Source organism: Cottoperca gobio, chromosome 14 (assembly GCF_900634415.1).
Source record: "Cottoperca gobio chromosome 14, fCotGob3.1, whole genome shotgun sequence".
Taxonomy (NCBI): domain Eukaryota; kingdom Metazoa; phylum Chordata; class Actinopteri; order Perciformes; family Bovichtidae; genus Cottoperca; species Cottoperca gobio.
In genome coordinates this window covers 9,910,022-9,923,509 of record NC_041368.1, presented here as the reverse complement: position 1 = coordinate 9,923,509, position 13,488 = coordinate 9,910,022, and the positions used below count along the sequence as shown (strand labels likewise).

At 43.8% G+C, this 13,488-nt stretch overlaps 1 protein-coding gene across 4 annotated transcripts in view; it reads left to right on the top strand.

Annotated features, from left to right (window-relative positions):
* nyap1 (neuronal tyrosine phosphorylated phosphoinositide-3-kinase adaptor 1) overlaps nucleotides 1-13,488 on the top strand; it is a 38,674-nt gene that overhangs the window by 12,508 nt on the left and 12,678 nt on the right. For all 4 annotated transcript variants that reach the window (XM_029448569.1, XM_029448567.1, XM_029448568.1 and 1 more), the window contains exon 2: nucleotides 11,349-11,587. In XM_029448569.1, the coding sequence (XP_029304429.1) occupies nucleotides 11,400-11,587 (188 nt within the window). In that variant the 5' untranslated portion in view covers nucleotides 11,349-11,399. The remainder of the gene's footprint in view (nucleotides 1-11,348; nucleotides 11,588-13,488) is intronic.

Below are 13,488 nucleotides of genomic sequence, written 5' to 3'. Positions count from 1 at the left end.
GTTGTGGCTCAAGGCTGTTCTCCTGGTAGCACTGGGCAAGGGGGAACAGGGAAAGCTTTTTTTGTAGGATATTTTTGGTTGCAGTCCATGAAAGATTTAGTGGTCACTCAGGTTGTACAACGCTTTTCAAAGAGTGCGAAGTGTCTTTTGCATGTATAATTAAGTGAGTGTATTTGGGTTTTTGACCCCAAAAAGAATGATGTAACATGTCATTAAGATTTGATTTATTCTTCATGACCATACCTATTAAATACTGAGGTTATTTGTTGTTGTTTTTATTTCATGGTCAAAATGTCAGAAAGAGGTCAAAGAGAAAATGCAGCAGAATTCCTGTACGCCTCTCATGTGCCTTCCATCCCTGGCCTGCAGTCATACATCAGCCTCTTCCTCTTCTTCTTCCTCCTCCTCCTCCTCCTCCTCCTCCTCCTGTCCATTCTCATCAGCCACAGGCATTTCACTGCACAATGCAATATTGTAGAGCGTTCAGTACATGAGAAGTTGAGGCAATACTCTAGCCCCACATAACCCAAAAAGTAAACACAGTGACTTCTGGTTTAATGATGCTCAATGAGGGAATTATTTGAATAATTAAATTCTCTTTCTTACCACAGACGCACTTCAAAATACATATGAATTAGGCTGAATGTGCAAAAAACAAGCTGCTGCCTGGTTTTCTTTCCCCGTATTTTAAATTCACACAATCCCTTTGAGCTTGCTGACTAGATGAGAATTAACAATTTTTAAGAGATCCAATGAGCAGCCTATGAGCAGGCGATAGTGAGGAAAACAAGACACAAGAGGGAAAGGAAGACTCCCATAGTAACAATTACACACAGAAGACGGGTCAAACTACCAGCAGCATCTGTCTGGTTGCTTGGATTTTCAAGCAGATTTTTACCTCAGGTGACTGTTTAGTTGTTAGGGAGGGTTGGATTGATTTTTGTCCTGACTAGTGTGTAAATGCCCAAAAAGCAATAGATGTTGCTTGAAAGGGTTCCTGGCCTGCAGGTCGACCTGGCAGAGCGCAAGCTTTCCAAGGATTTTGGTTTAAAGGCTGACATGTCTCTTAAATCTGCACGTGCAATACAGCTGTCAGAGGATCAAGCATCCTGTGTGCCTGACAGACTTTTAAACAGTTTACCTTCCTATTGGGAGGAATTAAATTGTGCGAAAGGTTTGTTTTATTAAGTTGAGGTTAAAGATGGACAGGCACTCCTTTAGACACAGTATTTGGAGAAAGTAACGCATGGTGCAAAACAGGGTGATTTGTTGCACTCAATTTACTTTTCTATCATTTTGACAGGAGCAACTTGCGTCCTTAAAAAGCTGTCGACCGATACGCGGATCATGACACCTTACCTTTACTGACAATAGGTGAACCGTACACTACATTGGTGATAATGTTGAAAGGCTTGTTTGTGTGTGTTAAGGCCCTGCCACACATATCCGTATGATAGAAATGTATGGCGGCGCATACGAAATATCGGCAATAGGTTGATATGAATTAAAGGTAAGTTGTGATCGTTTGAAGGACACAGACGTTACGCCGAACACGCCAGACATACACAGTTCCGTATGACAGAAACGTCTGTCGCCGTATATGAAAATTAGCTCAAAATATGTCAGAGTCCAAATACGTCCAACTTTTCCACAGTGGTGTTGTAGCTGACGTATACATAACATATACATAACAAATTATTATACGTATGTCAAACATTGATAGCGTATCACTTAACTATTTAAAACGTATCAGAGCGTCTAGCCAACGGAGCTGGAAAAGTGTCATCTGGTTCACGTCATGCTGATGCTGGAGAACGGCTAGAGTGCTGAACACTAGCTGTACTGTAGAAACACGTTTAATAAGTTACTCCGTCGTCAGGCATAATCTTAACATAGGGTAAGAATAGGTTATCCACTCGTTATCAATAAATTGGCTGTAGGATTCACCGTCAGCCGACGTAGCCTATATCTAACTGTACCTCTAACAGTAGTCACATAGGTATTCACGTAGGTATTTACGTACTATATTTACGTAGGTAAGTATTTACGTACTGTATTTACGTAGGTAAGTATTCACCTACGTATTCCGTATTCACGTATGTCTAACGTCACGTAACGTCTGCATATCTTATGAAGCACACGTCGGGTACGTCCGGTAATTTTGAACATGCTCAAAACATCAGCGTTCAACAACGCACCCCAGCGTAACACAGTGAGCTCTTAACGAATACTACTTATGCCTTCCCTTATATCAACGTAAACCAGCGTGTTGCCGATATTTGTATACGCCATATTTTTGTATATCGACGAGGTATACACGAGGTGTTCCTGTTAGGCTGACCATGAGCGGTCCAGACCATAAGCAAGGAGGCAAAGGCAGGAGAACAAGCAAACCACAAACTGTGGGCATTTATTTACAATATATATATACATATATATATATGTATATATATATATATATATATATATACAGTGTCACAAACCAGCGGTCACAATTGACTGCATACATGCCTGAGGCCATCCTACTCTCTCTCAATTTCCCAAAGAGCAGCCTTATATAGCCTTAACAGTTAGTTCTGTGTTTCCCACAGAACAGTTAGAGGCAAATCGAGAAATAATAAACATGAACTCTAAATATTCAACATAAATTCACTAATATAAACGATAATCCATCTGCAGGGTGAGCTGCCGCCCCAGCAGGTAGTATCTCAGGGAATTAATGGCCCACTTCATCGCCAGGCACTCCTTTTCAATCGTAGAGTACCGAGTCTCCATGTCTAGCAACTTCCGACTGAGGAACACAACAGGTTTCAGCTCACCTTCAACCTCCTGTAACAGCACAGCTCCAAGGCCTACCCTGGAGGCATCTGTCTGAAGGGTGAACGGCTGATCAAAATTGCGGCTCTGAAGAACTGACTTGCTTCCAATCGCTTGTTCAAGTCCTTGAAGGCTCCGTCGCAGTCCTCATTCCAGCGGACTTTTGCTGGTGCGGATGCCTTTGTGAGGTCGGTCAAGACAGCTGCTCGTTCTGACATCTGAGGGATGCCAGAGCCCCAGGAAGGACTTCACCCCTTTTTTCGTGGTTGGTATGGGGTAAGAGGTAATCGCTTTCACCTTACTCAGTTGCGGCCGGATCACTCCGTCTCCAATAATGTATCCCAGGTATTCAGCTTCTCTCTTGGCAAAGACACTCTTACGGGGGTTGATGGTCAGCCCAGCAGCCCGGATGTAATGGAGGACCTGTCGCAGGTGGGACATATGCTCTTCCTAAGTTTGGCTGAAGATCACCACATCGTCCAGGTATGCTGCCGAGAATTCTGAAACCTCACGCAAGACCTGGTCCATGAGCCTCTGGAATGTTGTAGGCGCACCATGAAGACCGAATGGCATCACCCGGAACTGGAATAATCCATAAGGTGTGGTAAAGGCAGTCAGCTGCTGGGCCTCCGGTGCTAATGCCACCTGCCAGTACCCTTTGCTCAGATCCAAAGTACTGATGAACTTTGCTCTTCCGACCCTCTCCAGCAACTCGTCAATTCTAGTCATCGGACTAACCACTCAGGAATGCGGTAGCTCCTCTTCCGGCTGGGCACTGCCTCTTTGAGGTATATTTGATGTAGGACAAGATTGGTGAAACCTGGCCTCTCTTGATACAGCTCTGGGTCCATGAGAGCTTTCATCTCCTCCTGCTGTACAGATGGGAGGTGCGTTACATCCACTGGATATGGCCCTTCTATGCTGGTCGCGAAAAACTTCTCCACCTCCTCCACTTCCACTGGTTCGACGAAAATCTGATGGGAAACGGGCTCTGGAGGAACCTGGAACTCCTTCAGCAGGTTAAGGTGGAATGTCTGATGTTTCTTAGCCCGATTTGGCATATGGATTTCATACGTGACCGCTCCGATCCGTTTTGTGATCTCGTAAGGGCCCTGCCATTTTGCCAGCAGCTTGCTTTCACTGGAAGGAAGAAGCAACAGCACCTTCTGCCCGGGTTGAAACACTCTTTCTCTCGCCTTCTGGTCGTACCATGTTTTCTGTGTCTTTTAAGCGGTGGCCATGTTCTCTTTTGCAAGCGCAGCCATCTTCTCCAAACGCTCTCTCATCTTCACCACATATGCCACAATGTTTTCACCTGATGGTTTTGGATCCTCCCAGTAGTCTCTCAGAAGATCCAGGGCCCCCTCACCTGCCGTCCATAAAGCAGTTCAAAAGGTGAGAACCCAGTTGAAGCTTGTGGCACCTCCCGATAGGCAAAGAGAAGGTACGGCAACCACTGGTCCCAGTCGGAGCCTGACTGAGACACAAACTTGCACAGCATGCTCTTTAGAGTTTGATTATAATGTTCTAGGAGTCCATCCGTTTGGGGATGATAAGGGGTGGTTTTAATGCCCTTTACTCCTAGCAGCTGATACACCTGTTGCAACTAGTTTGGACAGGAAGTTGGTCCCGCAGTCAGTGAGTATCTCTCTGGCTATTCCTACCCGGGAAAACAACTGGACTTGCCACATGCCTGGCTTTAACTGATCTTAGGTGGAAAACTTCAGGGTAGCGGGTGGCGTAGTCGCAGATAACTAGAATGCGATTACCAGAGGCACTTTTCTCTAATAGCCCCACTACATCCATTCCTATCCTCTCAAAAGGGTTTGCAATAATTGGCAAGGGCTGTAACGGGGCTTTGGCTACTCTCTTCCTTGAAGTTACTTGACAGATTTCACAAGTGTTGCAAAACTCGGAAAGTTGTGTGTACATGCCTGGCCAAGCAAAACGGTTACCAACTCTTCGCAATGTTTTAAGAAATGCCATGTGTCCTGCCCACGGAACTGAATGGCCTAGTTCCATAACTGCATTTCTGAGTGTCTGTGGTAACACTAAGGCCTCAATCTCACCCTGATGTTGATACAGGATACCCCTTTTTAGGAGGTAAGTAGCATCTTCTAAAAACCCTGTATTAGTCCTTTTTACCCCATCAACCTCAGACACCTTCTCAAACCACTGCTGAAGCGTAGGATCCTTTCGCTGCATCTCCCCTACATCCGGGGAAATGTCAATGTCCAGAGGGTGACAGGGTTTGGGAAGTTTTCCCTAGGGCCAGCCAAAAAACTTGTCCCTTCACTTCTGGGCCTTGGGCATTCGTGGCTTCTCTGGACCTGCCTTCAGCTCCGCCTCATAAAATGGTATCTCAGCAAGGGTCTCCTTCGCACTTGTAACCACGTTACACTGCTTTGACTCCGTCCCTGCGTCCTCCACCAACTCAACTTTAAGGGGTTCTAACTCCCTGCGAGTTCCTCCTACACATTGAGGTTCAGGGGGCATCACTTTTGGGAGACAGGACATGGGACTATGTGGCTGTGGGTCTTGCACACAATCCAATAAGGTGGGGTTATCAAGTCCTAAAATGACAGGGTAGAGTAGCTTCGGGACTAGTGCCACTGGGAGAAGAAGTCTGCCCACCTACAGTCAAATAGACCTAGGCAGTGGGGTAGGGCTTTTCATCTCTGTGGACACAGCTGATTCTAGCCCTGCCTTCGGCCCACTGATCCCGGAGAACTAGACTGGACCTCACTACGGTCTGACAACTTCCTGTGTCTACCAGTCCTTCCGTACGCTGACCATTTATGAGCACCGGCACTATACGGGCTTTACCCTGTTTTACTGGGTTCAGCCTGGCGGGTCTAGGAACCGTACACAGGAGCGATGGCCTACTTGGCCTTTCCCCTGGACAGGTGTACTGAGTATTGCCAAACTCATTGCACTAATAGCACCTCACCCCTGACTGATCTGGCATTTTGGCATAGGTGGGTCTACTAGTAGTGTACGGCCTGCTGCTTTTGTTTCTACCCTGGGCATGAAGATACCCCCTCTCACCCCCTTGGGACGTACTCTTACTTGCCAGTGTAGCTGTTCTGGCTTGTGGCAAAGCTTCTGCGGCACTTCCTGGCTGACTGGAAAACCTCAGCAAGACGAGCAGCCTCCTCAACAGTCCTTGGATCATGCTCCCTAATCCAAATTTCCATCTCTGGATTAACCATTCGTAGGAACTGTTCTAGAATCAATTTCTCAGAGATTTCTTTGATGGTAACCGTCTCCATTCTTACCCACTTGCAGAACAGGTCCTTCAGACGGACATACAGCTCACGGGGTGTCTCACCTGGGTGGATGTCCAGGGCATAACATTGTTGCCTATAAATGTCAGCGGTAATTTCATACTTGGCCAGAATAGCCTGCTTTACCTGGTGATAATCCTCTGCATCCCTTATGTCCATTAGTACATAAGCGCTCCGTGCTTTTCCAGTCAATAGGGGAACCAATCTAACAGATGAGTGCATCTTGAGCCCAATGGCAGAAGTGGGCCATTCTTTCAAAGGTGGTGAGAAACTGTTCGATGTCATCTGCAGGAGATAGTGGCAACAGCTTAGGGTCGCGATGTAGAGGTGGGTCCCGCTGGCCTGGATTTGACGAAACTGGTTCTCCATTTCCCGCCATTTCAACTCCTGACGAGTTGATTCTTTCTCCTGCTGCTTGTCTCTAGCTGCCTGGGCTAGCATGAGCGATCTCACCATTTCAGTCAGCTCCTCCAATTTGTCCCCCGGGTCACCTGCCGTGGCCCCCTTATCAGCTGCAGACATAGCAACCCCATCATCTGGCTCCTCACTTTGTTTGTTCTTTTTGCCTTTGTTCATCTCTCCTCCTCACTTGGTCAATCCCACTTCTGACACCACTTACAGTTCCATAGACTATACGTAAGATACTTACATTTACATGTGGATTGAAAAAGAGCTACAAAATGTGACTTCACTGAATGAATAAAAAAAGAACAAGCTCAAAAAGAAACACAAAATAACTAAACAGACACACGGTTGAAATACTGTGTGGCCTCCATGTAAGCCACGTGACTCTGTGATTACCTGTCTGTACCCTCAGATGTGCAGGTGATGTAGCAATAGCAATATTAACTCAACTTAACACACAACATATAGTACATATCAAAATTGACATAGCATATTGAGCCATTGCTTCAAAGATATAATTCCATTACATAAATTGTTTCTAAACATTCCTGTTTCTCGCTATTGCTATGCAGCTTAGAAACTTATTTAGTTAATAATAACATCAATGGACAGATATAATTAGCATGGTTTCATGACCCATTATCACAGTCACCACCCAAGATGTGCCTTAAGAGTTTGAAATTAATTAGTTGTGCATTTGAATGTGAAGTGTGTATAGAAATACCAACCAGATGTTCATAACAAGGAAGGAAATTAATCCTCTGCAGAACTTATTTTCCGGCACTGGTCAATATTTATCTTCTGAAAGCTGTTTTTTCTTTGCCAACTGTTTAATGTTGATGAAATGACGACATCTTGTCACATCACTGCTCTAGCTTGATAAAAGAAAATAGAGGTTATAAACAAGTGGCTGGGAACGTTTTGCTGAATTAATTATGAACTCATTATCTGCCTCATGGTTTTGTTCAGACCATCCAGCACATGTGGAAGTTGGTGGAACATGTGAGCATTTGTTTGTAGATTAGTGATCGCAACCAGCTTCTTGAGAGGAACCAGGTGTGATTTCATGGCACTACTGTTTTAGTATTCCAGTCTTACTATTGTATTCTTCAAGCTCACATTAGTATCTATTTCACTTCAAGGCCCTCTTTCCCACTGTGAAAAGTGATGAATTGATGTGCTGCGAATATCTATTCCCAATTTTCATAGCCAGACTTAGAGCTGAAGTGAGAGGCGGGATTCAACTGACAAAGAAAATAATTCAAATCAACCGTGAAAGCATTTGAAAGCAATTCATTAAAAATGAAAAGTGTATCTTGTCAGATTTAATGTTTTGGATACTTGTGTGTAAGTAGCAGCCTGTGTAAGGTCTACAGAGTGTGTAGCTCAGTACGGCATCAGGCAGCAAGGTCGTAGACAGACGCTATCTCCATTTAGATACAGGAGATATATTGATACTATATTGATATACTGGGGGGTCTTCTGTGAAGTTTAACACCGGGTTCATCACGTATGACGAGGCTGACGTCCTTCTTTGTTTCATATTCAGCGGCTAAAGAGGAGATTCATGGCTGACAGTGTTGCTAGGAGACCACACACAGCGACTAGTGTGAGAGGCTTGATTTCACCTCCCTCCCCCATTCTTGTAGTCTGGCTGCCTTTCACTGTTTTTCTATCTTCTCCTCCATTTGCTTATTCCCTCCACACTCTCATGTTCCCTTCCTCGATATTCCCTTCCATCAGCTTGTCTCCAGTTTTACGTTTTCCGCCTAATCATATTTATCTTCAGCCTGGTTGATCCCTCAGTGACTCTCTATTTATTGGTATCCCCCATTTTTCATCCTGCCCCCTCCCGTCTCTCTCTCCCGCTGCCTCAATCTCTCCTCCTCTCTTGCTGCTCATTCTTCTCCTGAACGTTTCGCTCCTGCTTCCTCTCTCGTCATCTCTCTCCCTGTTTGTTTCTTTTGCTGAACTGCAGCAATGTGTCTGGCTGAACTGTGGTGTATGATACTGTACAGCGGTGGGCAGAAATGGCTGTGGTGTTAGGGAGAAACTGAATAAACTCCATGAACTGTGTCTTTTGTTTTTACAAATACCGATACCATATTATTGATAAAATAGGGATGTAGATATCTGTGGACATGCAAAGTCCTGCTGATTTCTCCCCTACTTACCTTAGTTGCTGTATGAGGTGTTGCACAAAATTCTTGTTTCAAATCACTTTTTTCCCCCTGCAAAACACAAAGGGATATTATTCCCCCAAGTAATTAATTGTGAATATGTTTTGTAGAAACATTGCCCCTATGTCAATGCCAGGCCAGTGCTGTGACGTGTCCCTCCACTCTGCAGCGTTACTGCCTCACTCACAGTGAGGTGCAGCCACACTACAGGGCCACTTGCTGAGGTGGAGGCTGGAGGGCAGAGGGCTGCAGCACAAACAGTCCAGAAATGTTAAATTCAGTAAAAGACAAGAAAAGACTCTGGACCGAAGATGCAGTAAATATACAAAGAAAAACTCTCAAACTGCATAATCTTAATTGTACTCTTTCTTACACCCAGAGACTCCAAATGTTTTGCATTTTAAAATTCCTGTCTATAATTATCCAAATTCTGTGTCATCAGTAACCCACACTCAAATCAGCTGCGCAGCAGTTACAATTACCGCTTCACACCCTGTGGGTATGTGTGTTTAGCATGTAAGGCAGATTTGAGTGTGTGTGTGTGTGTGTGTGTGTGTGTGTGTGTGATCTGTTTGCTTATGTGCATGAATGAGTAGTCTGCAGCGTTGCATGCCGATCCGGCTAAATGAATCATGGCTCCATCTGCCTCCTGGTTTTAATGAGAGGAATTCAAGCGCCTCCTGACCCTACAGATGCTCCTGAAAAAACTTGCTAAATGCTCTGGATTTATTTGGGATTTAAAGTGTCTTTGGGGATTGATCACAGCAAACCTATATATGAGTGCACTGCATGTTTTGTGTCCGTTTGAAAATCAATGTCCGCAGCCCAGTTGGATTAGATGAACCTGCCTGCAAATGTAAGATAGATGAAGTTCTCCTGGTTCTTTAAGCTCAGCTAATTGCACACCAACCCACTAGCATGTAATGCGACAAATGCAGGGCTGCCCGCTCAGCTGCCAGATCCTCAAAACCCAAATCAAAGCTCCAGTTAACAAAAGCCCAACCTACAGTCGCAGCTCCCTAACCTAATTAACATTGAGTCAGCAAGCATGGCGGCAGCAGTGGTCGAGGTTGTGGTGAAGGCTGTGGGATAGGCCTACAATAATAGCAGTAGCCATGCTAACACACTGGATGACACACTGGGCCGTGACAAAAGAATCACACACAGCTACACAGCTCGACGTGCCGCCTCGACCAGGTGACAGTGCCTGATGCTGCCACTGTGCGATTTTCTCGTTATAGTGAGAGCTGGTTGAAATATTGTTCTAACAGTAAGGATGTTGTGCAGTTGGTAGTAATTGTGATTTAAGTGGTCCTGAATATATACAGAATTGGAAGCGCTTTTACACTTCTGCAAAATGTAAGTGTCATGTGTTTTATTTGCCCTTTTCATGCTGCTTTCATCTTCAGTCAAGGAGTATAAAAGCAAAATCCAGAGCTTGTTAAACTGGATTCACATGCAGCTTCATTGCATCATGATGTGAGTGCACAAATGTGATATGAAAAAGTATAAATCAAGTAAGCACAGTAACACAAGACATAGCAAGCCAGCTAATATTACCAACCCTGTTATGATGCCCGCTCGCCTGGCTCTGGTTCTTACATGACAATGGCGCCACTCCCCGTCAGCATTCCCCCCACTCCAGGCCTGAAAATCTCTCCCTCTCAGCTGTCCATAGTTCCTGTGCTAGCTTTGTAAACACCATCACTCCCCCAGTACTCCAAGTTCCCAGTCCAGGTAGCATGGCTTACTGAGCTAACAACCAGCTAGCTACTGTTAGCAGCAATTAGCAATTTAATTGAGCAACAAGTTAAGCTTTTTGTCCATCAGGAAACTGCGTAAATCAGAAAGTTGAGGCAGAGCAGCCGGAGGACATCAGAGAGAAAACCAGAAAACATTTTCTCCATAAAATATGATCCAGTTACACCAATATCAACTTAGTGCCGTAAAGCTACTAACAAACGGATGCCAGAAGCATCAATGATAATGCTTCACTGTACACCAGTAAAAAACATTCAAACTCTGTTGCTATTTATGATAGGCAAACACTGGAAACATGCATCAGCTGACAGCTGCGCTTTCCTTAGCCAATTGTGTTGCACACTCACATTCTCCAACGTGAAAACATTGGGCCCTCAGATATCTGCCCCACAACAAGCCTGACTTCTCATGGGGTGAGCATGAGTAGGAAGCTGTGCATGCACTACATATGACAAACCACATTACTGTCTGGCTAGCAGACAGGCTTAGCTAGGCCATCCCAGGGCCTGCAGCCAGAGCTGCTCTGCAGCTGAGTTACCATGCTTACTCAAATATTCATAACTGGATAATGAAAGTATAAATAGTTTTCATGTGATACACTAGAGGTTGGGGTAAACAAAACTGCAACCTCCATGCATCACTGTGTCTCTGCTTTAAAGGCTCCCAGCTGGATTAATGGGCAGGATTGTTCGATATGACACGGTGAGCATGATAAGCAATGACTCCCCTAAAGTTATGCCAGTAATTTGGGTTTGATTATTTGGATTTCATTGTGCGTCGTCCTCATCTCAAAGTATCACTGTCAAACTTGTCAGCTTGCAAGTAGGCTGGGTTGCTGTTAAACATGTTTTTTTAATGATTAATGAGCTCAAACATTGCCCTTGTTTCTTCTTCTTAGGTGAGCTGGAGGAGGAGGCTGCCTGTAACATACATTCCCTTCTTCTATACCATGAGCTCTGGCTCTGCACAGGATGTGGCTGTCGAGCATTTCCTGCGTGACATAGAAAGGCGAAGCAAGCGGCTACACTGCGCTGTGATAGGCTGCGAGGAGGAGCGACCCCGCAGCGACATGAACCTGCTGTATCGTAAGAGCCGTTTGGACTGGAGGCAGAGGGACCAAGAGGGAAGTAAAAAGAGGTGAGAGGATGAGCTCACAGGAGCTTTGCATATATGGGATTACATTAGGGTTCAGTTCAGTGGGGATATAAACCTCTTAGCTGGCATGAATGAGTTTAATTTCAAAATATTAATACCAAGCACAGTTCATGAAGTCACAGGGGTTTGCCTGAAAAGTCTTTGACAAATTTACATAGCAGAACTTCATAATGAACTTATTTTGTAGATGAGATAAACTACTATAATGTCAGCTAAAATGTCAGGGGGCAAAAGGGGGCCAAAACTGATGAAAAAGAAAATGAAATAGAGTTGTTGTAATTTCTCCTAATACATGTGAGATTACTTTCATCAGAGGTTCTAACCTTTAAGCTTTAGAGAGACCATTTGTTTTCATTCACAACATTGTATCATACCAATGTGGGTCATTCACTCATTTAACTTTTCTTCAAGAATTCAAAAAAGAAAGTTTGGTTGTGGTAGAAAGAAACGGTGTACAGGTTGTCAAACAATATATTTCATGCACACACTGCTGCACAATTCTGTAAATTTTTCCATCAAAGCAGTGAATTAGGACACGTTGGCTGTTTTGAATTTTTATGGAATAGTAACAACAGGAAATGCACTGCACATAAGTACAGTTTTTGATGTACTTGTACTTCAGTATTTCCTATTTGTGCCACTTTTTTACTTCTACTCCACTTCATTTATCTGGCAGATATACAGCTAAAACATAACACAATGTTGAGGATTATACCAGTGGCTCCCAAAATTGACTTGGGACCCTCTATGTTTTTAGTTTGGGCCCCATGTTATGTTTCAGATGCCTACAAAGTTGTAAGCAGTTCCACCAAATAAAGATTTCCCCTCTAAACTTCTCAGATAGTTCAACTTAATTAACAGTTTGAGGCCCAAAAAGGTCAAATGATCCAACATTTCACAAAAAGCTATGAAGGTTACAGAAAAGTAAAAAAAACAAAATAATAATATGTAGCAGACCTTTGTTTTTACCTCATTAATCATTTCCCAACCTTTTAGAGGTTGTCCGGCCCACAGGTTGGGAGGCACTGGATTAAACCACCCCACAACAACTACCCAACCCCACTACAATCTTCCCCAGCTACAACAGTAACATGCTACTTACACATTGATGCATCTGTATACAGAGCTGCAGGAATTAATCCTTAAACCTGGAAATGAGTTATCATATTTTCACCTTCTGTTCCCTCGTCTGGAAGTCATTGGGTTTTTGGTTAGATGCCTGAAATAAGGTTTGTGGTTAACACAAGCTTAAGAGGCCATTTGTCTGCAGAGTTTGTACTTTTTATGCTTTAAGTATATTTTGCGAATAAGACTTGACTGTTACTTGGAATGGAGATTGTTGTATTGGTACTTTTAGTTAAGTAAATATTCTGAATACTTGTTTCCCCACGGCCTGCCAGCACTGTTTCAGTAGGATTGAAGAGTTGTTATAAAAGGAGGTGCAGTGTTTGTGTTCAGGGCTCTAATTTCTCCACCATTACAACACAGTTAGCTGCTGATGCATCAGGGCCGGCTTCTGTTTTTGGACGTCTTCCAGCAGAAGTGAAAAGTAATCATAATAAATCATAACACAGACTAAGTGCCGGTCTTGTTAATAATAATACTACTACTAATAATAATAGTAATCATGTTAATAACAATTAAAACATTTCTAAACATTTTAATGTGACTTTCGAGTCAAATTAAATCTAATTAATTTACACAGACATGCTGAAAGACACCCAAGCATCAAAACAAAATGTAATTATAATAGAAGTAATTCAAGCACAAAAGTAATTTTGGTCGTCAGTGTTTTTTAAAAAGTGTGTGCTTGCTTGCCCACGTGATCTTGTGTATCTGTGCATTCGCTTTGGGGACGGAGGAGAGATGTACTGTTCAGATGT